The sequence below is a fragment of the Zygotorulaspora mrakii genome, chromosome 5 (genome assembly GCF_013402915.1).
Source record: "Zygotorulaspora mrakii chromosome 5, complete sequence".
Lineage (NCBI taxonomy): Eukaryota > Fungi > Ascomycota > Saccharomycetes > Saccharomycetales > Saccharomycetaceae > Zygotorulaspora > Zygotorulaspora mrakii.
In genome coordinates, this window is record NC_050723.1 from 882,977 (window position 1) to 909,556 (window position 26,580).

Sequence of the window (26,580 nt, forward strand, 5' to 3'; positions counted from 1 at the left end):
CGCGCACCCGCCCCTCTTTTCGCTCGTCCCACCTTTGCGGTAGCCATGGCAACAACGTGCGAGCGAACCCCCCAGCAACCGGACACAGCCCACTGTCCGGGCACATAAGTAAAACCCAGACCTTACGTCCTCTTGGTCCTCCAACGAGCGAGTCCTCAATTCTCCTCTGACCAATCAGAACGCAAGAAAAACAAGTGTCGTACCAGGTGACATGCATTGCTCCACCCCATCACCCCACAACGTACATCGCGATCTCTAAAATACAGGGGGCACTTCCCGCCAGCCTGATATATACAACGTGGAAAGTGACCATGAGCGTCAGAAAACCATCTCCAGCCAGTTCCCGTCTTGCTCCACAGCCGAGACCGAGAGCGAATTAGAAGCTGTTTTTTCAGAAACGTAGCTGGTGCTGCTTCGCGCGCTGCTCGATTAGACCACACCCGTGCTAATTCCTGTCTCTCTCTCTACACTCAGGGCAGAGGATCGAGAATTGTTTCAACGATTGGATCCTTACTGACAACTTTCTTATAAGATTCAATTGATTGGCAAGGTGTAGATTGCGCTGAGTTATTTTAGTTTGGCTTGTTATTTAATTCAGTCCTATATCGCTAGCGTGCTTGAAAATTGTCACCGTTTAGGTTTTATCTCTCCCAGTAGATTTCGAGAAAAGTTCCAGAGTTTATTGCCATTGCAAAAAGCTGAATTATACTTTTACCGGCTGTGATTTAACGTTAACGCATTTTATATATTCCCAATAAGAACGAGCATATTATTAAGGAAGAAAGGTTTCATCTGGTTTGAAGAGTCTTTCTGAATATTGTGCTATCAAAAGTAAATTTTTCGCAGGAGAAAAAATATCAGAGTTTTGACGAAACAAAACAGATTAGAATAGAGTATAAGCAATGTTGTCCCGTGCCAGTGCTTTGCGTTCTGCTACCAGATCGCTTGTTAACGTTGCTAGAGTTGCTAGAGTTGCTAGACCAGCCACCCTCATTGCTGGAAGAAGATACGCCACAGCCAAAGCTCAACCTACAGAAGTTTCTTCGATTTTGGAAGAGAGAATTAGAGGTGTTTCCGAGGAGGCCAACTTGAACGAAACCGGTAGAGTTTTGTCTGTGGGTGATGGTATTGCTCGTGTGTTTGGTTTGAACAACATTCAAGCTGAAGAACTGGTTGAGTTTTCTTCAGGTGTCAAAGGTATGGCTCTGAATTTGGAACCAGGCCAGGTTGGTATCGTTTTGTTCGGTTCCGATAGATTAGTCAAGGAAGGTGAACTGGTTAAGAGAACCGGTAAGATTGTCGATGTTGGTGTTGGTCCTGCTCTGTTGGGTAGAGTTGTGGATGCATTGGGTAACCCAATCGATGGTAAGGGACCAATTGACGCAGTCGGCCGTACCAGAGCTCAAGTCAAGGCTCCTGGTATCTTGCCAAGAAGATCTGTTCACGAACCTGTCCAAACTGGTTTGAAATCCGTTGATGCTTTGGTTCCAGTTGGCAGAGGCCAAAGAGAATTGATTATTGGTGATCGTCAAACAGGTAAAACTGCTGTCGCATTAGACACTATCTTGAATCAAAAAAGATGGAATGACGGTAATGATGAAAAGAAGAAGTTGTACTGTGTTTACGTCGCTGTTGGTCAAAAGAGATCTACTGTGGCCCAATTGGTTCAAACTCTTGAACAACACGATGCCATGAAATATACCATCATCGTTGCAGCTACAGCCTCAGAAGCTGCTCCTTTACAATATTTAGCTCCTTTCACAGCTGCTTCTATTGGTGAATGGTTCAGAGACAATGGTAAACACGCTTTGATCGTCTACGATGATTTGTCAAAGCAAGCTGTTGCTTACCGTCAATTATCTCTATTGTTGAGACGTCCACCTGGTCGTGAAGCTTATCCAGGTGATGTTTTCTACTTACATTCCAGGCTATTGGAAAGAGCTGCCAAGATGTCCGAGAAAGAAGGTGGTGGTTCTTTAACCGCTTTGCCTGTTATCGAAACTCAAGGTGGTGATGTCTCCGCTTATATTCCAACAAACGTTATTTCTATTACTGATGGTCAAATTTTCTTGGAAGCTGAATTATTCTACAAGGGTATCAGACCAGCTATTAATGTCGGTTTGTCAGTTTCAAGAGTTGGTTCCGCTGCTCAAGTTAAAGCCTTGAAACAAGTTGCAGGTTCCTTGAAACTTTTCTTGGCTCAATACAGAGAAGTCGCTGCTTTCGCTCAATTCGGTTCAGATTTGGATGCATCTACTAAACAAACTTTAACCAGAGGTGAAAGATTGACTCAATTGCTAAAACAACCTCAATACTCCCCTCTAGCCGCTGAAGAACAAGTTCCTTTGATCTATGCTGGTGTTAACGGTCATCTAGATAATGTTGCTCTATCAAGAATCGGTGAATTCGAAACCGCCTTTTTGGCTTACTTGAAATCAAATCATGATGATATTCTATCCACTATTAGAGATAAGGGTGAATTGAGCAAAGAGTTGTTGGAAAAGATGAAGTCCGCTACTGAATCCTTTGTTGCTACTTTCTAAGCATAATAAAAGAAAAATGAACTAAATGAATTCTTTTCATTTTCTTTTTTTAAAATAGTAACGGATTTATATACTTCAATTAAGCAAATTTTTGACAAATAAAAAAAGAAACCTAAGAGAAATGAGATAATGTTTATCATCCTTTAAAAACATATATATGAAATCAAAATATTCTTTATATATTACATTTTGAACATTTCTGTTTGAAAATTATATTCTTTCCATAAAATATCCATATTTTCCAGTTTCGTCATTTTAAGGACAAATTTAACTTATTGAAAAATCAGTAACTATCAAAGTGTAAATAATAAATAAAAAAATTATCGAAGATCGCGCTAGTTATATTGAGCAGCAACGTTAGCGGTCTTAATGTCTACGGCAACTTCAAAAGAGTTGACTCCTAATGCAGAAGCAGCAGAACCGAACAAACCACCGAATTATAAACGTTTAACAGATGATGACCTCTTTAGGCATTCATCACAATATAGATTTTGGTCCTTCACACCCGAACAATTGACCCAGAAGAGAATCCAGGTTAATGCTCAAGCAACCAGCTCTGTAGGAGAGAGTTTGAGAAACTTCATATCAGAGAATCAAGCAAATTTAGCTGAGGAAGATATTAAAAGCATTGAAGAGAAAGCTGTACCTGTTACAATGGAAGAGGAAATAAAGTTAGTAAGTATTTATGCCAAAAAATTACAAGGTATTGCACAACATTTAAACTTACCAACAGAGGTAGTTGGAACTTCTATTACATTTTTCCGAAGGTTCTATTTAGAGAATTCAGTCTTACAAATGCATCCTAAGTTAATTGTACTCACCACTATTTTTTTGGCTTGTAAATCAGAAAATTACTTTATTGGAATTGATTCATTCTCTCAAAAAACTAAAAGACCCAAGGACTCTATCTTGAAGTACGAGTTTCAACTTCTAGAAAGTTTAAGATTTTCATTACTGGTACATCATCCTTTTAAACCTCTGCATGGATTTTTCCTAGATATTCAAGCTGTATTACATGGTAAAGTGGATTTGAAATACATGGGCCAAATCTATGATAAATGCAAAAAGACAATAACTGAAGCACTATTAACAGACGTTGTTTACTTTTACACACCACCACAAATAACACTTGCTGCTTTGCTCTTAGAAGACGAAGCTCTTACGACAAGATACCTGGAATTGAAGTTTCACGGAAATTTTCAAGCTGCTTCAGATAGCACAAACCAAGAGAGTAATGAAGTTATCTCGAAAAGTAATTTAACAATAAATTTTGATGTCCTGATGAATCTAATTACATCTTGTAAACAACAAATAGAAAAACCAACTACAGTATCTGTAGAAGAAGCGATAGCCATTGATGCCAAAGTACAATTCTGCAGTGACCCAAACAAACTACTGAGAAAGTTGAAAAGGCGACCAACTGATAGCTCACTGACGCAATTCCCCACCGATAAGAGACCAAAAGTTAGCGATTGATTTTTTGATTAGGTTTTCGCTCCAACACAACATCGTAATTCTATTATGTTTGCTGTATATTTACATATGAATGCTCTCGCTTATTTACATCTACACTGCCAGGTAGTTTTATGTATGCATCACTTTTTTTTTTGGATTTTTTGGTATTACAAGGCTATCAAGCTTTTATTAAAGCTGGCCTTTTCGATTTGTCATTTGCATCTTTACGCTCATCACTATCGGGACCTTCAACTACTTTGTTCGTTGTAGCTTTCATTTTATTGATTTTCTCACCTTTACAGACTTTCGCAATCTCCTTTGCATCCAAGGTTTCATACTCTATCAATCCCTCAGCTAATCTATGTAATTCAACATTTCTCTCCGTTAAAATTTTCTTTGTCCTTTTTTCTGACTCTTTAAGTATTTCCAATACTTCATTATCAGCAATGTCTCGAATTTTATCAGACCATGTCTCCCATTTGTCAGCTAGATTCACAGGTCCAACATGATCACCCATCCCATATTGAGTCACCATCGCTCTGGCTGTGCCTGTTGCACTTTGCAAATCAGACCCACATCCGCTTGTCGTATTCTCTTTTCCATATATCAATTCTTCGGCTATTTTACCACCCATACAAACGTCGAGACGTGCCAAACATTCTTTCCGTGTTATATCAACCTTATCCATTTCAGGTAATTGGAAAGTTATACCCAAAGCTCTGCCTCTTGGTAGAATAGTGGCCTTGTATAGAGGAGTAGCACCTTGCGTGAACATTGCCATAATTGCGTGACCCGCCTCATGATAAGCAGTAGCTTTTCTTGCAGCATCGGTTAAGACCATCGTCCTCCTTTCTGCACCCATCAGAATTTTATCTTTTGCCCATTCGAAATGTAGCATATCAACAGCGACTGCATTTTTTTGACATGCGTATACAGCTGCTTGATTGACCAAATTAGCTAATTCTGCACCTGATAATCCAGGAGTACCACGAGCAATGATCGTTGGGTCAACGTCAGATGCTAATGTTATCTTTTTCATATGATGTGTCAAAATATCCGCACGACCACGAACGTCAGGCAAATCAACATTTACAACTTTATCAAACCTTCCTGGTCTTGTGAGAGCTTTATCTAGCGACTCTGGAAAATTGGTTGCACCTATAATGATAATACCACTTGTCTGAGAGAAACCATCCAATTCGACTAGAAGTTGATTCAAAGTTTGTTTTGCGTAAGCTTGGTCCTTTGGATTACGTTTGCCACCAATAGCATCTAATTCATCTATGAAGATAATCGCTGGAGCACGAGCACGTGCTTGTGAAAACAATTCACGAACACGTTTGGCTCCAACTCCAACGTAAACTTCATCAAATTCAGATCCCGACATGAAGAAAAAGTCAACACCAGCTTCACCTGCTGTTGCTCTTGCCAACAAAGTTTTACCCGTGCCAGGTGGCCCTGTTAACAAAACACCTTTTGGTAAAGTCCCACCAAGAGATTCGTACTTAGCGGGATCTTTTAAAAAGTCAACAATTTCTTCCAATTCTGCTCTAGCCTCATCACAACCACGTACGTCATCAAATCTAACATTAGTCTTTGCAACATCAACGGACTTATCAGCCACTTCAGACGACTTCAATAAAGTTGTGTTTTCACTAATGTATTTGAAAGCTTCTGACACTCCATATGTCAACAAACCAAAAATAATTAACCATTTCACCCATCTTGAGACTATAGCAAATGTAGATTCCGTAACAACAACATGCAGAGGCTCCTTGCGTGATCCATAAGATGCTGTATACAACGAGGGGAAAGTACCATGATATGCTGGAGAATTAACTGACGAGGATGCAAGAGACGGATTTACAGCACCAGCAGAACTTGCCGTCAACAATGTTTGCCTCACGGTATCAGCTTCTGCATGCCTTCCTATCCTCTGCAATGCTTCCATGTACAGTTCTGAGCATTCGGGAGATGATGCAATGCCCGGCGTTTCGAATCTCGAAACAACATATTGTGGATAGTTAGATTGTAGCAACAGTCTGTAAAAGGTAGCTTGTGCATCTGGATTGTTCAAATCCCTATTTGCTTCCTGCTCTTTGGTTGCTAATACCGCATGAGAAACCGCTTGTGGCGTTGTGCTAGGCTTAGACCCAAGACCAGGCCCAGATGTCGAGGCTGCCTCTGAACTCGCTTTCTTAGAGACACCATTAGCAGATTTGGATGTTCCATTTGATGATGCGAACGATCCGCCTTCCCCGCCATTGCCACCACTACTCTTCGAATAAAACCGGCTGTATATCAGCGGCGCTCCAGAACGTATCTGTTTCTGAGAGCGAAGTCCATGCATCATGACTGTACTATAACTAGATAGGACTGCACGACCAAGCATCGGTAACCTATATGCCAGTACCGGCTTAGCCCCACTTCCCACGGCTGTCGATGCGATTATCCGCAGCAAACTCATCACTTCCGTTGCCTCTTGACTTAATAAAATAGCAAGCAATTACTGTTCAAACCAGCTTGATCAGCTAAGCACGCTATAAACACAACTTGGGTCGAACTATAACCTGTTTTAATCTGCTCGTAGTGTATGTAGATAGTCATTTTTGGTGGCAATACCATATCCTGCTAGTTTCACTCAGATGGGGCCAAAAAAGAGCGGAAGATCATCCATGTCATCATACACGGAGTAGGATTTAACAAGATCAAGATTACAAGTATGATGAACCGACATATTCAAGACGAAAAGAGACCGTAGGTTTTCCTATAGTGGAATGCAATCCAGTAACTCACTGAAGGGTGCTCTGAAATTTCTACTCCCTGTCCTTCTGCTGCTTGTAACATAAACTGTAGTGACACATATTCTTGTTCGCATTAAATATCACTATGTATACAACGTGATAAAAGGTTAGAGAGGAAATTGATTATGCTACCTATCGGTGCTGTCTTGTCTGCCACCTTAGTTTACATCTGAGTCATTGAAATTTTCTCCCTATTAGCGTCATTTAATGGTGCTGTCACCTGGCGCAACAAGCTGCGTCAACCTGCAAAAAATATTAGTTTTATATTAAAAGCATAGGCTGTCGAAGAGTAAATTGAAATAACTTGAGTAGGTTGTTGTGTAAAACTGTACAGAGTAAATACTCAATGACAGAGTCGGTTGGTATTATAGGTGCTGGTCTGGTAGGCTGTCTTGCAGCATTGGCTTTTGCTAAGAGAGGCTATAGGGTGACGCTTTTTGATTACAGGGCTGATCCTCGTGACGAAGCAACGACCGACAGAAATCTGAGATCAATAAATCTTGCAATTTCTAGTCGAGGCATCAGTTCTTTGGAATTTGTCGATGATGAGGTTGCTAAAAGGGCTCTAAGAGATATCATCCCCATGAAAGGACGTATGATTCACGATTCAAGTGGACGACAGGAATCTCAGATCTATGGATTGTTTGGCGAGGCAATCAATTCTATAGACCGTGGACTTTTGAATAACAATCTTCTTGATGAGCTAGACAAATATGACGGTACAAATGATATAAATCTTATGTTTGATCATAAACTGGTCAAGATCGATTTTGGAGAAAAACAACAAGAGTGTTTATTTGCAACGACCAATTATGGTATGAAAACCTACGATTTCGATTTTGTTGTCGGTTGTGATGGGGCTTATTCTGCCACAAGATACCAAATGCAGAAACAAGTAAGATTGAATTACGCGCAGGAGTATATTGACTGTTGCTACATCGAGTTATACATTCCACCTTCGCCTGAGTACAACTCTGAATTCAATGGGCCATTTGCTATTGCACCTGATCATCTCCATATCTGGCCTCGTGATGAATTCATGCTCATCGCGTTACCGAACGCTGACGGTTCGTTTACTTCCACCTTTTTTGGTTCCTGGGCCCTAGTGGAGTCTTTAGTTCCGTCAAAGAACAAAGTGGAAGAGTTCTTATTGGCGAATTTTCCGGATGCAATGGAGTTGATGGGTATTGAAAATGCTGTCCGGTCATTCATGGATCATCCCAAGGGAGCCTTGATGTGCGTCGAGTGCAATCCATACCATGCTTCCGGTGGCAGAGCTATCATTCTTGGTGATGCTGCTCATTCAATGGTGCCATTTTATGGTCAGGGTATGAATTGTGGTTTCGAAGACGTAAAGGTGTTGATGAAGCTGCTCGATAAGAACAAAAACCGTACAGAGGTGTTTGAACAGTACAGCAAACAAAGACACGAGGACCTTGTTGCTATCGTAACATTGGCGAAGAACAATTACAAAGAGATGTCTCATGATGTTACTTCTAAAATGTTCCTAATGAGAAAAAAGTTGGATGGTGTTTTAGGAAAAGTCCTCAAGGGTAAGTGGCTACCATTGTATACCATGGTATCATTCAGAGACGATATTGCTTACCACAAAGCTATCGAAATCTCACGCAAGCAGACAGCCATATTAAAACTCTTGCAAGCAATTATTATTGTTGCTATATCAGCCTCAGGTTACAAAGCTTTCGGGTATTTTTCTAGACTTTTTAAGCGCTTGTCAGCACTACAAAAGCATTCAACGTGAATGACCAAGAACTGTTACTATATATACCATGTTATAGACTTTTAATATATACAATTATGACAATTGGAATTTTCGCCCAGGATAATCACTTCTATCGCGGCTGACGACGCGATGATCTACACGGTGTTTACCTTTCAAAAGACCATCGTCATTGGATTATTAGAATGAAAGGTATGCGCAGATCGTCGATGGAAGTGTTCACATCGGCTTGTTCGAAATAAATTCAGCAGAATTCAATGTCAAGCATCAGGAATCGTTATCAAGATGATGAGAATGATGATCAGGGACTTTTTACAAACAGATCCACGATGATGGCTAACTTTGAGGAATGGATCAAAATGGCTACCGACAACAAGATCAATTCAAAGAATAGTTGGAACTTTGCGCTCATTGACTACTTTCATGATTTAAATGTATTGAGAGATTCGGAAAATAACATAAATTTCCAGAAGGCATCCGCTACTCTGGATGGCTGCGTGAAAATATATTCTTCTAGAGTTGATTCCGTCACGACTGAAACAGGTAAACTGCTCAGTGGACTTGCTCAAAAAAAGAAAGATGATAAAATTGGGTCTTCCAATGGTCAAGATCGAAATGATGGGTCTGATGAGCATGAAAATGGTGCCGAAGATGGCGTGTACATCGATCCAGCGACGGGTCTCCCGGTTGCGAGTGATACCGATGCTCAAGCAAAGCGAAGAGTTTATAATCGTGTACTCGAGACTACACTTGTTGATTTCGATAGCATCAAATTGAAAGAGCTGGACAAGGAACTGAATATTGACCCATTGTTCAAAAAAGCATTAGTAGATTTTGACGAAGGTGGGGCAAAAAGCCTTTTGCTGAATACTTTGAATACCGATTGTTCTGCTAGAGTAGTGTTTGATACAGCTTTTAATGATGAAGGTGTTGCAGCTACGCTAGATGATCTGTCTGATAAAGGTAAAGAAGAAAAGGAAGCCCCAGAGAATGAGGCGGAGAAATTGATTAACAGTGAAATGGCTGATACATCAGAGACTCTGAATTCAGAGAAATGTGACGACTCAGAGAGCACTATTATAATAGAGGACGAAATTCTGTCACTCGGAATTGACTTTATCAAATTCGATGAGATAAGCCGCTGCGAGATATCTTCGTCTATACAGCAGCTCCGAAATGTCGTTGAGGACATAAGCAAGGCGAAAAATTTTATTGATACCGTCAACAATAAGTTTGATAATTTTCTTAGTGAACAAGAATTACAGGATGTCGTCCCGGAAGCCGGTTTAGATGACATTAACAGCGATAATGGTGTACTGCAAGATGAATATTCTTATATTTCGCAAGAGGAGGATAAAAACGAAGAGAACACGGAAAGTCCTAAGGAAGATGTGGACAATGCAAGAGGGTTGATGGAGAATATAGAAACGTCCAATACTAATGAAAATGCAGGTCGAATGGAAAATTTATTCGAGATAGATTTAATGTCATATTTCGACGAAAGTCTTAAAAGAAATTGGAGAGGTAGAGAACATTGGAAAGTACGAAATCTGAAAAGAAGTAATTTATTTGGCAGCGGTCCTAATGAAACAAATAAACTGAACAACCCGCAAAATGAGAGTAATGATGACAATGAAAAATCAAAGAATGAAACTGCAGCGAAGAAGAAGAAAAAACAAACGGAGATAGATTTTTTTGCCATAGATGATCACTTGGAAGAGACGATTTTTGCCCCAAAGAAAAGAGCTAACATTGACTTACCTCTGAAAGCTCGAACAGACGATTCTCATCATTTATTACCTCCAGACTACCAATTCTCAACAAAGAAGATCACGAGACTATTCATAAAGCCTACACAGTCAATGAACTTGTTCACCAGCAGACGGAACCTGGAGCCAGTACGGATGCAGAATGAAAAGGTAACTCATACTACACCAAAGAATAATAATGAAGGTATAGCTATAGCTGATGAGCAATTCTGGGCCCAAAATTATGAAAGAAAGGAGAGGGAAGAAGAAGAGGAGAAAAATGAACCTGATGAAGATATTAAAAATGGAATTATAAACAATCCGTTTGCGGACGATGATGTGGATGTTGATTTCAATCAAGCTTTTGAAGATGATACCGTGGACAGTTCTCCTAACGAGGAACCTGGTAAATTGCCAATAGATGATTCTAAGGTAAGTTACTCCCGTGTATCTAAGAAAGTTGATGTGCGAAAGTTGAAGCATAACCTATGGAAATCGATTAAAGTACTAGTCGGCAGAGATGCAATTGATAACAATCGACCTCATAATGATAATCAAGATTTAACAATAAAAATTAGATTGACAGATATTGCTGGAGAAATAAGTAAATTATACCCCGATGAAGCACTCACGGATATTTCAACAAGTTTTTGCTTTATATGTTTACTACATCTTGCGAACGAATATGGATTACATATAACGAATACAGAAAACTTTGAGGATTTGATTGTTGCTTACAACAAAACTATCAACGATTGAGAAAGTTTATTTTCCTCATTATTTTAGGTATAGATAGTTTACTGACTGAAAAAAAAGGTCATCATTAATTAAAAATTATCAAAGTTATACGCAAAAGAAAGCACGAAAGTACACAGACTTACTGCTTTTTTTTCATTCGTACTTAATCTTTTTTTTTTTTTTTTTTTTTTTTTTTTTTATTATATATATATCAGAAATCAATATTAAAATCAGTCTGCGTTCTCAACAAACTCTGTTTCTGGTTTTTCATTCCATCCTTCAGAGCGTAATGCCATTCTCTTTTGTGGACCCAAAGGTGGTTGTCTCTTAACATTTCTTCTTCTCAAGATTGTCGTTTGGAAATTTGGCCACAACTCCAAGAATTCATGTTTAATTCTTGTTCTTAGTGGTACATCAAACACTTCGTCTAATTCTTCCAAAGTTAATTGTTTCGTTTCAGGAAGTAAGAAATAAACCATAAACCAACCAGCTAGATTCCAAAATGCATAAAACCCAAAAGCACCTTGTTCTTTCATGGCAACTCTCATTGTTGGCCATGTGACACTTAAGATAAAATTGAAACCCCAAAGAACCACAGTAAATATTGAAGAATTCAACGATCTCGAAGCAAGATTTGCAGATTCAGCAGCGACAATAAATGGTACCGGACCACAACTGAAACTATAAATCGCTGAAAAGACGTAAATACCCATTGTAACAACGCCAATCCTTGCTTGATCATTAGGAATCCAAAATGCGAAACCAGCAATCAATAGAAATAACGATAACCATGGGAATGTTTGCAATAACAAAAATCTTCTCCCATACTTGTCAATCATCAAAAATGCTGGAAAACAAAAGAAGAAATTGATCAAACCAAAGCCTAATGAGGCACATAGGGAAGAAATCTCCGAGAATCCACCAGCCAAGAAAATACTCGATGAATAATACGCTATAACATTAATACCACAAAATTGTTGCATGAAGGCACAAATACACGATGCAATTAAACCATTTCTGTTTCTTCTAACAGTGACCATTTCTTTCAATCTAGTCATGAACGGTAATGACAATGATTCCTCCTCCATCATCAAAATATGCTGATAAAAGATATCTCTACAAGCCAATATCCTATGAGGCCTAATCTGCGTTGTGGCTTCAAATGCCTCTTTATACCTATTCTTACCCATGAGCCAACGAGGGGATTCTGGACAATACGGAATTTGGAATAAAACTAAAACTGCAGGTATCATTGCACTGCCCAGCATCAATCTCCAGTTTAAACCACCACCGATACCACGAGCAGGAACACGATAGAAAATCAACGAAAAGACGTAACCCCACATGATACCCAGCGCAGTATTAAGTTGCCACATCATCGTCACAGATCCTCTGATTTGTTTGGATGCACATTCAGCAAGGTAAACGTTTGTGGTTGCGCTCTTTGGGCCTAGACCAAGACCTAAAACTAGTCTCATGGCAAAAAGGTAATGCCATCCAGAGACACCCGTTGGCCCAAATCCCTGTAAGAAACACGAAATAGCAGAAATCAGACACGTAACGAAGATGACGTTTTTCCTCCCCAATCTGTTGTTCAACCAATCCGTCGTCCAGCAGGAGAATCCCGCGCAACACAAATAAGGCGCACCATTAACCAAACCCAAAATCCAGTTGTCTCTTTTGGTACCGGCGCCCAGTCCCAGAACCGCTGGGTAGAACAACATCGCACCGTTAATCACCGTTTCATCCATACCCTGCACAGCGGCAGACAACGCAGACGCGCATATAATCTGCATCAATTTTTTCGTCATCGAGCTCCATGGTTTGTGAATCTCATCCCAGCACGCCATCCTTTCGTCTTCCGACAGGAAGTCCATCCGGTCGAACTCGTTCGGATTCCTGGCCAGCGCAGCCGCCCGTCCGAACATGTCGTCCTCGTTGGGCAAATCGTATTTCTTGGCAAAGTGTCTGCCCATTTCCATCACCTGTTTTGTCGTGTACTGTCCCAACACGTTGGCAGACTCGCCATTGTCGCCTTTATCCTCCACATCCATAGACGACGAATCATTGAAATTCGGCTTCAACAGCGCCTCATCGTAGCTGACCCCGTTGCTGTTCTCCTGTAGTTTTTTATTCACACCCTCCTCATCTCTGATGGACTCGTGAGTCACCGTGGGCTTATTGTAGTTGCTATTTCCCGAGGAAATCGAAGACATTTTCCAAAATAGGTTCCTGCTGTTATTTCCCGATACTGTATTATCCCTCTACCGAACAACCGCCAAAACGAGAAGGGTGAGTAACCAGTTGGCATATTTTCCGTTCTATTTATACGTTTGGGAAAAGGCCAAGGACCCTCCAGGACATCCAAGACATCCAAGACATTCAAGGACGTCCCAGACTCCCCCCTCATTATCCAGGTCACAATCTGGGGATCTCCACAGGCTCCACAGGCTCCACCGTATGCATGTTTCTTGCCGCCGAACCCTCTTGCGCCTTTCCTCATTCGATAGCAGCATTAATTACCTAATTTACTTTTAGTTCTAGTTTATCGGAGCAACTGAGGGGATAGACGGGCCCTCTGGCCAGCCAGTTGTCTTGACAGTTTTCTGTTCAGCACGCCAGACCCAGTGCGAGACTAGTAGCCGTGATTCGAGGAAACGCAAAGTTGCTCCAGATCTTCCGGAAAAGCGGAAGTACCCCACAGACCCCGCCCGTCCGAGCGCGCGAGCGCTCGAGTCCGAATGTCCGGTACAAAACGCATCATGCAGCCGCGTGCATTGCGAATTGCGTCATGCGGGGTACACCGCTGGCGGGGCGGGGCGTGTGAGGGACGATGATGACGATACCAAAGGGCGACCCGCAGGGTCCGCTGGTGTACGCTTTCCGCCTGTCCGTGCACCTGCATCAGTGAAAACACGTGCGGCACACACGCCAAGAAGGCGGGCATTAGCATTGGCGCCACGTATAGAGCGATCGAGCTTCTTCGACCGGCGGAGTTATGGCCTATCTGAGCGCAATGTGGCAATTTCCGGTTTTCGGCTTTCTTGGTTTCCTGGTTTCTTGGTTTCATGTACACAGTCACGGTTTCACCGTGTGCCCCACCACGACGAAGCCACGTCACCCGCACTACACATCCAACGTTGCTTCCCCACACCTGTTTCACCTCGTCTGTCTCCGATTGTCGCAGTTGGTGCGCGGGTGTGTACGCGCACTGTTCTTGTTTTGTGTTCTCGGTAAATCGGTCCTCTTTCTGTAGATTTCCTGGGGTATCCATGAAAAACCAATTGTGGGGTGCAGACAACAGGTCCAAGCTGTGCTACAGACGCCGGCGGGTAGCGGCAGGCCAGCGTTGTATATCCTGCCCTCGTCGATAGGAAAGATGGCGACTCGGGCACGAGTAGCCGCCGAGGTGTGTGAAAGCGACACGTGTGGTCCGATCGTGATCGATAGCACGTGATGGGGCAATCGCGGATGTGGGCGCAATCGCGGATGTGTGAGGGTACAACGGCGACCATGTGGTTTTGCACAACGCATGCAGGCTGCCAGCGGTTGGAAGTTGGCTGTTGGTTGCTGGTTGTGAGTCGCAGTCGTCAAGACCAACGCCAGCAGCCTCGTGGAGCGGTGTCTGGTTGTATACGAAGCTGCCGGCCTATACGAAGGTGTGTTCCGCGGACTGATCTCGGTGTCGAAAAAGAGCACCTGGGCGCGTCTCGAGCGAGGTTCATAAGAAAACAAGGGACGGGAGAAGGGAAGGAAGGAGCAGGTTCGACGTTGATTTGGAAGATATGATCGATGAGGCAGGCGTAGAGTGCAAGAGCGACAATGGCAATCTTGCGGTTAATAAACAGGGTGTTGGTTCTCCCAACACTTGGATTCGGTTTGGGCGTGGGCACTTTCATCAGGGCGTGGCCCAACGAGGGTAGCGGACTGACGTTGGGCGACGACGACGCAGGTCGCTTCCAGAGACGAGATGTGTTGAAGAAGATTGAAAACCTCAGCCAGTTCAAGCGTCTTTCGGCAGACGGCAGCTACGTCAAGACCCTGCAGAGCGATGGGATCCCCGCTGCGCACAGACCGAATTGCGTCGGCCAGGGGATTCTGTTTGGGTACAATAAACTGGAAATCGACCCTATAATACTGAAGAGCGAGGAAAAAGGCGAGATCGTTGTGTTCTACCATCTGGGCAAAGATCTTGGGAACGAGAACGGGAAAGTGCATAAGGGAATTCTGTCGCTTTTGCTGGACGAGGCTCTCTGCTACTGCGGTTTCCCGACCTTACCTAGCAAGCGGGGCGTCACGGCCAAGCTAGACATTCATTTCGACAACGATATACCCGCGGATTCTACGATCGTACTCAAGGCGCATGTTACGCAGTCCAGAGGTAGAAAATGCATCATTGATGGGACGCTGGAGAGTGTGCCTTCGAACCCTGTCACGAGTCTCGTGATGGGGCCTACGACGTACGCCAGAGCGCAGTGCATCTTGGTGGAACCCAAATGGTTCAGAATCTTTAGTAGAGTTGACTTATTTTGACTAGTCTTATGTATGTCCACTGTTCAGATTACCCTACCGGGGCCTTTTTTTTGGTTTTTACCCGCTCTTCCTGCCTTGGTGGCTTCTTTCAATAGTGAAAACAATACTGTAAGCCTTGCATGGTCTTGAGACAAGGAGACTGATTCAAACAGATTTATAGTTATTTCAGAACTTCTGTGCACACAGGAAGTTGCATGGACATTCGAGACCGGCAATGAGTAGTGGCGAAGGAGAGCTGTATGCAACGAAGGAGCAAACAGCCAAGGTCTTTCAAAGGCTGACTTCTAGGTTGGAGAATCGTGTTTGTTTTGATTGCGGCACTAAAAACCCAACATGGACATCTGTGCCATATGGTGTGATGCTATGCATTCAATGTTCCGCAGTACATAGAAATTTGGGTGTCCACATCACTTTCGTTAAATCGTCTACCCTGGATAAATGGACAGTGAATAACCTGAGAAGATTCAAGAAAGGCGGGAATCATAAGGCTCGTGAATACTTTTTGAAAAACAATGGTAAACAATTTTTAAGCACGTCAAATGTCGATGCCCGTTTAAAATATACAAGCAAAACTGCCAAGAACTACAAGGACCACCTGGATAAACTTGTCGAAGAAGATGCCGAGGTTCATCCGGAAGAACTTGTGCTGGACGAACAGGACTCAAGTAATGCTGTTAAGGGGGATGGTAACACCGATGAGGAGGATTTTTTCGCCAATTGGGAAAAACCAAAGAACTCATCATCGACTTCATCATTGAATAACTCAAGATCATCAACCCCCGCTGCGTCTATCAACGGATCAGCTGCAAAACCAGCCGCAAAACCAGCCAACACTAGTAGATCTTCTATACTGTCAAATAGTAGAAGAAAGGCAACGACCTCATCTACAAGTACAAAAAAACATTCGATTCTATCTTCGTCAAGAAAACCAACCAGAGTTGCAGCTAATAAAGTCGATAAATCAGAAGCAGATGATCTTTTCAATCAATTTGCACAACAGGCTGAAAGAGAAAAGGTTGAGAAACAATCTAATGATTTCGATAGTAAGCAACGCAAGACCAAAATAAGCTATGGAAACAATTCAATAAATGATGAAGAAAGCTATAAAACGATTGATCCAAATGATAAGGCCGAACAGGATTTCTTCGACGATGATGAAAACGATCATAGTAGAGAAGATGAAAAATCCTATCAAGTGGAAGATTTGAAACCACAATTAGCAAAGTTGAGCTTTGGTATGACAATGAATGATGCTGATGAGTTAGCAAAAAAACAGAAGGAAATGAGAACTGCATCGTCTGGACCAAAGTATACGGGTAAAATCGCCGCTAAATATGGGTCACAAAAGACAATTTCATCTGACCAATTTTTTGGTCGTGGTACATATGATGAAAATGAATCTCGTGAAGCAAAGCAGAAGCTGAAGAATTTCGATAATGCAACTTCAATTTCGTCATCATCTTATTTTGGTGAGGAAAACGAAGGAGATAAAGATTTTTCAAATGATATGAATAACAACAGCGGTAGCAATAGAAGTTACGGAAGTTACGGTAACACTAGTAGTAGTGATGGGTTTATCGAGTTCAATTCCAATAATGACGACGATATGCAAATGCTGAAAGACGTTGTGGAACAGGGTGCACAAAAGTTGGGATCTTTCCTCAGAGACTACCTAAGGAAATAGGAACCCTATCACTATTTTCTTCCACTTACTTCTTTTTTTCTTCTATATGTAAGTTTTATACATCTATCCAATTATTAATCTTAAACTAAAAACACAACAAACACATCAACCTAAAAATCTATTCCAACCGTCTACGTTTAACGTCCTCTTGCATGTCACTATTTGGTGTTGCCATACTGCTGCCATTGGATTTGACCTTTCTTTTCTTCACATTAGACGATTTACCCGTGCCATCAAGATCAAATGCCAGATCATCAACTTGAAAACCCTGCTGATTCTGGAATTCTGACGGATAAGACCTTTCAAATTGCGACAGGACCGATCGACACATGTTCCAGTCCATATTAGGTTGATCAAATAATGCACTGTCTCTATTAATCATCGCCATACGCCATTGTTCTGGCGTCATCCCTGACTCCATGTAAACCTGATTCATCATATCGGGGTTATTTTGGAACAGGATGTGCGAGATGTCACCACCTTTGCCATTCTCCCTGGTCGGTATAGTGCCAAATTTGCCAGATAGCTCCGCGATTTGATTTTTGTACGACTTTCTTAATTTAATAGCTTTTGTGCCATCTGTGTTGGTTCTTGCAACCTGCTGAGACAAATCCTGCAATCTGTATACCGATATCAGATCATCGAGTGGGCTTGGCCTTTGTGCCTGATACGTGACTTCCGGATCTACATAGTAGTAATACGAAGGGAGTGTCTGTTCGTTCATCGTTGTCATCTTTTTTTATCTCTTGCTTATTTCTTGCTTATCTCCTCTTCTCAGTCTTTTTCTGCCTCTTTCTCTGCCTGCTTCTTTCTTTCCTCTGTCCTTTCAAGAACCCAGATTTTGATTTTTATCTGGGTCTCAACCGACTACACGAGTTTCCTATTTTTATATGGTACCAACTGAAGCACAATCAGGGAAGAACGTATTTATGTTGAACAACTAGTCAAATTTTCTTATGCCACCGCTACGGATTTGACAGAAATCTAAACGAGATTATATTAGAAGTGATGTGGCTTGACTTATCTTTGGTGGGTTCTAATCAAATTATGCATGGTTATCATTGAAAATATCCCACAGATTGCCCGCCATATCTGTTCAACCATCCCAAATGCACGAAGTTTCCGCCAGAATGTCATAACCGACAGATCGGCTGTCCACCAGCGCAGAGGCGTGCAGAATTTCGATGGAGTCAAAAAAGCCGGAAATGAAAAAAAAAACCAAACAAAAAAACCAGAGAAGCGTAAAAGGTGACAAAGAATGTTCCTAACCTGTGACTGCTTTATTGCCTTACTTCCGTACATCCTAAGAAACCGCTCAATATGTCTGGGGGGAAGATTGTAAAGTGAAAAATGGTATTTGAAAAAAGTTGCGTGGGTCCGTGGGACTCTGGTCCTTGTAGGATGCGGCTAGTGAGGGCAGGAGAACTCGGACGGGAGAAGGTAGGCTCGGGGAGCTTGCGTGAGGCATGAGCGCCTGGTGAACTGTACACGGGCAGCGGTTGTGCGGTCAGTGGGAAATGGGGGTGACAGGCGGTGCGGTACACAGCAGGCAGATTGACAGCTTAGGCGGTCGGGATTCCAGGCTCTGCCCAGCTTTCGGGGACTTGCAGAGGTTCCCTACCGAGAGGAAGAACTGGCTCGGTCCGTTTCCTCTGCAATAGCGAATTGGGAGGTTTGCCAGACGTGATGAACAAAAGTGAATTAAAGAACTAATACTGAAGTAGCATACTGCTTTAGTTAGTTTTTGAGAAGTAGAAGAACAAGTATAGTGAGTATCAAGGTATGTCAGAAGATGGATACAATGTGTGGAATATAGGTAGACTGGAAACGAGCAGCCATCGAGAAGTGGCCGTGGAGGGCGCGCCATAATAATGATGGCAAACAAGACTTCACCAAAGTGAAATGCGATGGGACATGGCGTTGGTGCGTGGAAACTACATGTGCTCAGGCAAACGCTTGAGTAAGCGAATGCCCAGGAAGTCTACCAGAACCCCACCTCATGCGGATCAACTGTATTATTGGAACATCGTACTAACATTTTTTTTGTTTCGTTTATTTTCAGATGGCTTCTTCTCTACCACACCCAAAGATTGTTAAGAAACACACCAAGAAGTTCAAGCGTCATCACTCTGACCGTTACCACAGAGTTTCTGAGAACTGGAGAAAGCAAAAGGGTATTGACTCTGTTGTCAGAAGAAGATTCAGAGGCAACATCGCTGAGCCAACCATCGGTTACGGTTCCAACAAAAAGACAAAGTTCTTGTCTCCATCCGGTCACAAGACTTTCTTAGTTGCCAACATCAAAGATTTGGAATTGTTGACCATGCACACCAGATCTTACGCTGCTGAAATTGCACACAACATTTCTTCCAAGAACAGAGTTACCATTTTGGCTAGAGCCAAAGCTCTTGGTATCAAAGTTACCAATCCAAAGGGTCGTTTGGCTCTTGAAGCTTAAGTCTAGCAGAGTATTGTCGTGGTGTATTTTTCTTTTGCCGAAACGGCTACTACATTATTAACATGACGCTTTAATACATATATATTATATATATGATCAATAATCTGCTTAACTGTGTATATTTGCAACAATTTAAGACTGTTTAGCAGTACTCTTGTCATGAGGTTGGCCGTGGTTGCAAAATGAAAGCAGTATTCACGTGATGAGATCAAACAATGAGTTTCAATAATTGTCAAACTTGATTTATTTTGACCTCTTTGGACCCTACACACTTTTAATCGTTGCCATGTTGACAGTGGATCCACGTTCTGTAATGTCGTATGCAACATGCGTCGAATAATGACTCCATGTTCTTGCCAATGCTATATAGTTCATATTGGTATAATGGTTAAATTTATCTACTACACTAGTAAAGGTTCCTATATCAACAATGAGTATTTCATTTAGTAGTACAACCAGCCCAGAACTAATGCAATAATAGCAATCATGATTAGTGCTGATGAGTTCAAAGACCCCTCTTGGGCAGATAGCGGTTCTTTCTTAGTCGAGGCTGCTGTAATTTTTGCATCCGAAATATCACTATTTCTTATTTTATTCTCTGAATTCACTGCAGGGTTGCTAGTGGTCTCAGATTTTGCGGTAACCGGTGGGACAGAGTCTGCTGGCGAGGAAGATTCTTGCCCCTTCAATGACTTCTCGGTTTGTTCCTCCAAATGTTGTGGTTGTACCTCGGTTTGCACATCCTCATGTACCTGTGCTGGGATCGCTTGCTGGTGCTCTTTCTCCGTGGGTGTTGCAATCTCATTTTGGGGTTTAGAATCCAACTGATACCTGACCTTGATTTTTTTTGACACAGCTTGCTGCTTGAATTCTGTTTCTAATCTAGGCCATGCATTTGCCACTGGTTCACTACCAAGATCATAAGGTGCTGGCAAAGTGATGACCAAAAACTTATCGCGACATTTAAAGTCGGCCTCAGGTTCTTTTCCTAATCCAAGCAAGATCACATGCACCTGTACAGATTCACCAGGTCCCAAGAGTGCAGCGTTTGGTCTTACACAGTAGAACTTTGGGGCGGTCGTCTTCACCTTAAAAGCGATCTGCTCCTGCGAATTGTTGGCAATGGTCACATATTCAGTAGACTGGGCTGTGAATGGAGCTACAATAACGTGAGATACAAGATCAAGCACATTTGAGTTAGTATTTCATCTTCCACAATAATTCCTAATCCTATTCCCCCCTAGGCATCAAAGGGAGGCTTGACTAAAAAAACAAATCAAAATAAACCAGACATACGCTTGTACTCCAGCACATCGGGACTGATATCGACTAACGTCATGAGAACTCGATTCAATGGTACGCTGCAACTATGATGCACAAAACACTCTATGTATACAAAACAGTTTTCTTTCGCTACAAAACAAAACTCTCGTGTCCTTCTATCGAAACGGAATCATTTTGCCAAAGGAAGCTTGGGGCACGAATCCTTGTGCAGTATCGCTTCGTACGCTCGCGCTTTAAGTGATATATAACATAATGATAATAATAGGATGCAACTTCATCTTAGCATACATACTACCGTCTAATCTCAGTATGTATGTGCGTGTGTATGTGCGTATGTATGTATGTATGTACGAAGATGTGCGTATAAGTAGGTTGGTAATTAGTAATCGTCGCCCTTCGAGACAACCTCCTTTTTGTGCGGATGTAGAAGAATTGTATGCTCGTACTGTGCCGTGTAACTGCCATGGATATCATTCAATGGTGGATAGTCCTGGACAATTCCTTGTTTAACGAGATTATTTAGTGCGTATAGGTATTTGTCCTCGCCTAATCTATCCAAGTAACGGCGGCAGAAGGGCAAGGTACCAAAATTCCTATCGATCGTATGAAGAAGATCCTTAGCTTTCGATAATACTGGCGTTGTATTAACGTCCGGCATACGAGCATAATGTGAACATTCGCCGCCACTCACGACATAACCTCTTCCAGTAGTGCCGAAAGTTTCTATTGCGAAATGCTCACCTTCTTCCATCTTTGTTGTATCACCGTTTTCGACAATGGGCACAGATTTACCACCGTGGATACTGTAAGGGGCAATATTATGACCACAGAGGTTTCTACATGGCTTGACCTGGTACGTTTTCCCATTTATATCGACTTCATACGACTCCATGACTTCCTGAATTGCTGCACCAATATCGGTTAATCTAACATCTATTCCAGACTCTTTGACACCTGTATTTGTGGCTTCGCGAACGGCTGTTAACAGATTATCGTACTGGTGGTCAAATGCGACAGTGTACGCAGAGTCGACTATATAACCATTCACTTGAACCCCAAAATCCACTTTTAACACGTCCTCTTTCCGCAAGACTGTCTTGTCACCAGCGTTCGGAGTGAAGTGGGCTGCACAGTGATTCAAAGAAAGACCTGTGGGAAAACCAATACCTTGACTTTTTGGATTATCCATCTTTGTCAAATCTTCGGCACCTGTAAACTTCCTTGTTGCATCTTCGATTGCATTGGCAATGTCTGTAAGTGATGCGCCAGGTTGTAATTTGCCATTTATACTGTTCCTCACTCTACGATGGATCTCTGCACCTTTTCTGACGTCGTTCCAACGCTCTTCGCTTTCCATGTCCCTTTGTGAATACCGTTTCTCCTCATCTGTTGTTCGTTTTAAATTGAAATCTTGCTCATAATCCATCCACAGACCCTGGGGATATTTTTCGTCAGGAAACATCAATTCAATTCTCTTGATGTTCTTCTTTTTTGATCTCTTCTTCTTCTTCTTCTTTTTGGATGCATCAGTAACCTCATTTCCATCTACATTTTCCTCTTCATATTCAAGCTCCGGTTCAGCTGCAATGCTGACTTCTTTAATCTTAGACTCTACGACAGTTTCGCTCATTATACCTCTAACAGCCGCGTGCTTGATCTACTTCTCTATTGCGAGGTACACTTTGTGGAAGTTGCTTCAATTCTTAAAGCCTGTTAGGCGCCCTTTTTGGTTATTAATGGAAATTGAAAATTTTTATCTTTTAAAGCAGCGAGTGAAACCCCAGAAACTACCAACAAACAATCGCATCAAAGCTCTGCAACAATGTTCAGATTAGCTAGAACACATACTTTACCACCATCAAGTTGGTGTATACCCAAGTACTTTTCGTCATCTCATCCAATATTTCAAGATTATCCCCCTTTGGATCACTCTATGTTAAATCCGTTATCAGCAAAGAATACATCATCATCGCAGAAGAATAATGAATTGTCGCAGAGCTTAAATCATCTGTATTCGAACAAACATGAAGTGTCAAGTAAACGGGATTTCTTCGAATATAGCCATAAACCAAAGGATGATGCACTAAGTTCAAGATTAACTGGCGTTGTTGCTGGTAGAACTGTCAACGTGTTCAACAACGATACATCCAGTGCCTTCAGACAGTTGAATGCAATAATGTTTGCAAACAATATTGCACAGGACAAGAGAGCTCAAAGGTTTTACATGAAACCAGGAAAGGTCGCTGAGATGAAAAGATCACAAAAACATAGGAGAGATTTCATGAAGGGTTTCAAGAGACTGATTGAAATTGTTAAAGATGCGAAAAGAAAAGGTTATTAAACGAAAATACGTTTCTAAGTACATAGCATGGGCAATATGCTTCTTGTAAATAAATCCATATAGACATAAACACTATTGTGGGCGAAAAAAGGATAACAAAAATAAAGTGAACTTATCGTGTATTTTTTAGATTTAAAAATGTAAGCAGCACTTATGAAACAGAGTGAGACAAGAACGAAGAGGAGCAACATAGTCTGATACAATCCGGTCATATTCCAGTCGTAACGAAACCATTTTTTACCCTTGCTTTCAGTGAAAGACTCTAAAATCAATACTTTAAATGTCGTCAAACGTTCGCTCCGGGGTGATTACACTACTGCATACAGCGTGTGGAGCTGGTATCCTTGCCATGCCATATGCATATAAACCTTTTGGTCTTGTTCCCGGTTTCGGCATGTTAATATTTTGCGGATTATGTTCATTGTTAGGACTCTTGCTGCAAGCAAGAGTAAGCCAGTACGTTCCCTCAAAATCGGCTTCGTTTTTCAGTTTGACGCAACTGATTAATCCACAATTGAGTATTATTTTTGATTTGGCGATCGCTGTTAAATGTTTTGGTGTCGGTATTTCTTACATGATTGTGATTGGTGATCTCGTACCGCAGATTATGGAAACGGTAACGTCAAACACAATACTGTTAAACAGGAACTTTCACATTACTCTAATAATGCTATTAATCGTTTCGCCATTATGTTTTCTGAAAAGCTTGAACTCATTAAGATATGCTTCCTCAGTAGCTCTTTCCTCAGTTGCATATTTATGTGTCCTCGTTATTATCCATTTCCTATTTCCGTCGGAGGAAATCAACGAGTTGAAAGGTACTGTGTCAATTGGATTGCCAACGAGAGGTAATAATCCACTCACAACATTGCCAATTTTTGTTTTTGCCTACACATGTCATCATAATGCGTTCTCGGTTTTCAATGAACAGAAGAATTCTGGCTTTGACAGCACCAAGAAGATCGCCTTGTACTCCATTTCGTTTGCATTTACACTTTATTTAACAATTGGCGGAGCAGGTTATCTTACATTCGGTGACAAGATTGTTGGGAACATCGTAACGTTGTATCCACAGTCCTTCTCGACTACAATTGGCAGGGTTGCCATTGTTCTACTGGTAATGCTTGCCTATCCCTTGCAGTGCCATCCTGCAAGAGCTTCGGTTAATCACATCATACTCTATATGCAACACCGCTTCCCTACAGGCAAGGTACTGTCAATAGCTGGAGAAAGTTCCTCATTGATTTCACCTGGTGCTTCTGACTTTTTAAACGACGAACTGATAGAAGAGGGTTCACAGGGTCAATCACAACAGCCGGAGGAGTCACAGGGACAGTTGAAAGGCGTGAAATTCTATGTAATTACCACGTCAATACTGATTGCCTCTTATATCTGTGCGATCTCGATATCTTCATTGGCACGCGTTCTGGCAATCGTGGGTGCAACCGGTTCTACTTCGATATCTTTCATTCTCCCGGGTATATTTGGCTACTGCCTGATTGGTAAGGAATTTGTTCAGCAAGATATGCCCCCCAGAACAAAGCTATTCAGGTACTCAGGAATGGCACTTGCTATTTGGGGAGTCTTCGTGATGATTGCTTGCTTAACAGCTACGCTGAGAGTGGGTGCATCCCATTAATGAATCATCTATCAGGATATATGAAGTCAGTTCAAGCGCAAATTCTACTCTATGTAAGTACCATAAAAAATATAACTTCATCTTCTTTTGCGTTGAATCCCGTATATATCACTTTTGCATGCATCGGTAATGAATTGCCTTGCATCGGAATAGGAGCAATACATTGCAACGCACTTAACACTTTGCCAATAATGCAACTACGGCAACTGCTGTAGATACATTTATTATTCGTTGCGAACCCATGGTAACCGGCTCCGCAGAATCAAGCAGTGAAAGAACGCTGGTTTCAATTCGAGAAACGGTTCACAGATAGCCTAGCAAAGACAATTCCATGATTCTATCATAGATCAAGACCTTCGTTCTTCTAGCACACGTGAAGTAGATGACATTCTTTCGAGTAAGCAAATTTCGCGTCGTCTCAAACTCATCACAAAGTGAGATCAATTGCAAGAGGAACCTGAGTTCAACTGTTTCAAAGATCTTTAAGGTTTTTCAGCAGGACTACTGGTGACAGCCACATATATACAATTGGAAAGGACAAGGAAATAATACCCATAGGCGAAGGACTACTATTGACAGCTTAAAATGGCAGCACAAACGAGAGAGAGAGCGAAGGCTCAGAGAAGCAGATTGCATCTGAAGCATGATTTCTCACCAAGTTATCTGTTTTCTGATCCATTTGCAATTGCATCAATATCCATTGGTTTTATTTCTTGGGCGATCTCATTTGCAGGGTGTATTGCTACCGCAGTGGAGTATACCTCGTTTCCAAGATTTACTTGGTGGGGTATTGCCTACCAACTGTTGATTTTGTTTCTGCAAGTTCTATTTTACTGTTTCGATATTGTTGATCTCTACAGGAATTTTTTGACTGCAGCTATCGCTGTAGCATTCGTGTATAATACCAACAGTGCGAATAATTTGGTATACAATGAAAGTTCAAGGACTGGCGCAGCAGCGGCTGGTGTAATTTTATTATCCATCATTGACCTCATATGGATCTTTTATTATGGGAGTGATAATGCGTCTCCTATCAATAGATGGATTGACTCCTTTGCCATGGGAGGTATCAGACCCTCGGCCACCGAAGACGCATACTTCAAAGCACGCCGTCGTTCCAACAACAAAGTCCTCCCATCAAAGAGAGCCGATGTCACTTTTGATGATGGTTTGTATACAGAAACAAAACCAGAGAACTATGTGTCTTCAACAGCACTCGCAGGATTTGAGCATGCTGATCCATCCTATGATTCGCCCAATGAAAAGATGGAACTTCCAGCCACAACGCAGGGCAATAACGGCTTCAACAATATTGGAAACACTTATATCACAGATACTTCGAATGGAAATACTGAAACGACAATGAGTGGCACTTTGGGCTTATACAGTGAAGTCGGCGAAGACAGTTTCCCGTATACGGCAAGAACTCTATATTCCTATGAGGCCAATACTAATGACTCTTATGAAATTTCCTTTGGACAAGGTGAAATTCTTAAAGTGGGCGACATTGAAGGCAGATGGTGGAAGGCCAAAAAGTCAACGGGTGAAACAGGAATCATACCCAGTAATTATGTTCAATTAATTGACAATGACGGTGTATGAATCTATGGAA

At 41.8% G+C, this 26,580-nt stretch overlaps 16 protein-coding genes across 16 annotated transcripts; 10 read left to right on the forward strand and 6 right to left on the reverse strand.

The window, feature by feature from the left end:
* Window positions 1-902: 902 nt before the first annotated feature.
* ATP1 (F1F0 ATP synthase subunit alpha) lies at window positions 903-2,543 on the forward strand (the record flags this gene model as incomplete). The annotated part of the gene is made up of 1 exon (XM_037289166.1): window positions 903-2,543. One exon carries the CDS (start codon window positions 903-905, stop codon window positions 2,541-2,543), a length of 1,641 nt encoding a protein of 546 aa, XP_037145061.1.
* A 369-nt stretch (window positions 2,544-2,912) lies between these two features.
* On the forward strand, window positions 2,913-4,019 carry CCL1 (TFIIH complex kinase subunit CCL1; the record flags this gene model as incomplete). Its single annotated transcript, XM_037289167.1, has 1 exon — window positions 2,913-4,019. The coding sequence occupies one exon, from the start codon at window positions 2,913-2,915 to the stop codon at window positions 4,017-4,019; it is 1,107 nt and encodes a 368-aa protein (XP_037145062.1).
* A 157-nt stretch (window positions 4,020-4,176) lies between these two features.
* Window positions 4,177-6,465, reverse strand: YME1 (i-AAA protease YME1; the record flags this gene model as incomplete). The annotated part of the gene is made up of 1 exon (XM_037289168.1): window positions 4,177-6,465. One exon carries the CDS (start codon window positions 6,463-6,465, stop codon window positions 4,177-4,179), a length of 2,289 nt encoding a protein of 762 aa, XP_037145063.1.
* Window positions 6,466-7,148: 683 nt separating this feature from the next.
* On the forward strand, window positions 7,149-8,564 carry BNA4 (kynurenine 3-monooxygenase; the record flags this gene model as incomplete). The annotated part of the gene is made up of 1 exon (XM_037289169.1): window positions 7,149-8,564. The coding sequence occupies one exon, from the start codon at window positions 7,149-7,151 to the stop codon at window positions 8,562-8,564; it is 1,416 nt and encodes a 471-aa protein (XP_037145064.1).
* A 236-nt stretch (window positions 8,565-8,800) lies between these two features.
* Window positions 8,801-11,050, forward strand: BRN1 (condensin subunit BRN1; the record flags this gene model as incomplete). The annotated part of the gene is made up of 1 exon (XM_037289170.1): window positions 8,801-11,050. One exon carries the CDS (start codon window positions 8,801-8,803, stop codon window positions 11,048-11,050), a length of 2,250 nt encoding a protein of 749 aa, XP_037145065.1.
* Window positions 11,051-11,259: 209 nt separating this feature from the next.
* HG535_0E04230 (uncharacterized protein) lies at window positions 11,260-13,245 on the reverse strand (the record flags this gene model as incomplete). Its single annotated transcript, XM_037289171.1, has 1 exon — window positions 11,260-13,245. One exon carries the CDS (start codon window positions 13,243-13,245, stop codon window positions 11,260-11,262), a length of 1,986 nt encoding a protein of 661 aa, XP_037145066.1.
* Window positions 13,246-13,664: 419 nt separating this feature from the next.
* Window positions 13,665-14,303, reverse strand: HG535_0E04240 (uncharacterized protein; the record flags this gene model as incomplete). The annotated part of the gene is made up of 1 exon (XM_037289172.1): window positions 13,665-14,303. The coding sequence occupies one exon, from the start codon at window positions 14,301-14,303 to the stop codon at window positions 13,665-13,667; it is 639 nt and encodes a 212-aa protein (XP_037145067.1).
* Window positions 14,304-14,851: 548 nt separating this feature from the next.
* MRX3 (Mrx3p) lies at window positions 14,852-15,562 on the forward strand (the record flags this gene model as incomplete). Its single annotated transcript, XM_037289173.1, has 1 exon — window positions 14,852-15,562. The coding sequence occupies one exon, from the start codon at window positions 14,852-14,854 to the stop codon at window positions 15,560-15,562; it is 711 nt and encodes a 236-aa protein (XP_037145068.1).
* A 214-nt stretch (window positions 15,563-15,776) lies between these two features.
* GLO3 (ADP-ribosylation factor GTPase-activating protein) lies at window positions 15,777-17,246 on the forward strand (the record flags this gene model as incomplete). The annotated part of the gene is made up of 1 exon (XM_037289174.1): window positions 15,777-17,246. The coding sequence occupies one exon, from the start codon at window positions 15,777-15,779 to the stop codon at window positions 17,244-17,246; it is 1,470 nt and encodes a 489-aa protein (XP_037145069.1).
* A 118-nt stretch (window positions 17,247-17,364) lies between these two features.
* On the reverse strand, window positions 17,365-17,979 carry ROX3 (Rox3p; the record flags this gene model as incomplete). The annotated part of the gene is made up of 1 exon (XM_037289175.1): window positions 17,365-17,979. The coding sequence occupies one exon, from the start codon at window positions 17,977-17,979 to the stop codon at window positions 17,365-17,367; it is 615 nt and encodes a 204-aa protein (XP_037145070.1).
* Window positions 17,980-19,308: 1,329 nt separating this feature from the next.
* Window positions 19,309-19,704, forward strand: RPL32 (60S ribosomal protein eL32; the record flags this gene model as incomplete). The annotated part of the gene is made up of 1 exon (XM_037289176.1): window positions 19,309-19,704. The coding sequence occupies one exon, from the start codon at window positions 19,309-19,311 to the stop codon at window positions 19,702-19,704; it is 396 nt and encodes a 131-aa protein (XP_037145071.1).
* Window positions 19,705-20,147: 443 nt separating this feature from the next.
* On the reverse strand, window positions 20,148-21,043 carry SCS22 (phospholipid metabolism-regulating protein SCS22; the record flags this gene model as incomplete). The annotated part of the gene is made up of 2 exons (XM_037289177.1): window positions 20,148-20,863; window positions 21,001-21,043. 2 exons carry the CDS (start codon window positions 21,041-21,043, stop codon window positions 20,148-20,150), a joined length of 759 nt encoding a protein of 252 aa, XP_037145072.1.
* A 324-nt stretch (window positions 21,044-21,367) lies between these two features.
* MAP2 (methionine aminopeptidase) lies at window positions 21,368-22,618 on the reverse strand (the record flags this gene model as incomplete). The annotated part of the gene is made up of 1 exon (XM_037289178.1): window positions 21,368-22,618. One exon carries the CDS (start codon window positions 22,616-22,618, stop codon window positions 21,368-21,370), a length of 1,251 nt encoding a protein of 416 aa, XP_037145073.1.
* A 192-nt stretch (window positions 22,619-22,810) lies between these two features.
* On the forward strand, window positions 22,811-23,329 carry MRP21 (mitochondrial 37S ribosomal protein bS21m; the record flags this gene model as incomplete). The annotated part of the gene is made up of 1 exon (XM_037289179.1): window positions 22,811-23,329. The coding sequence occupies one exon, from the start codon at window positions 22,811-22,813 to the stop codon at window positions 23,327-23,329; it is 519 nt and encodes a 172-aa protein (XP_037145074.1).
* Window positions 23,330-23,609: 280 nt separating this feature from the next.
* On the forward strand, window positions 23,610-24,968 carry AVT5 (amino acid transporter; the record flags this gene model as incomplete). The annotated part of the gene is made up of 1 exon (XM_037289180.1): window positions 23,610-24,968. The coding sequence occupies one exon, from the start codon at window positions 23,610-23,612 to the stop codon at window positions 24,966-24,968; it is 1,359 nt and encodes a 452-aa protein (XP_037145075.1).
* A 585-nt stretch (window positions 24,969-25,553) lies between these two features.
* Window positions 25,554-26,570, forward strand: SHO1 (osmosensor SHO1; the record flags this gene model as incomplete). Its single annotated transcript, XM_037289181.1, has 1 exon — window positions 25,554-26,570. The coding sequence occupies one exon, from the start codon at window positions 25,554-25,556 to the stop codon at window positions 26,568-26,570; it is 1,017 nt and encodes a 338-aa protein (XP_037145076.1).
* Between the last annotated feature and the right edge of the window lie 10 nt (window positions 26,571-26,580).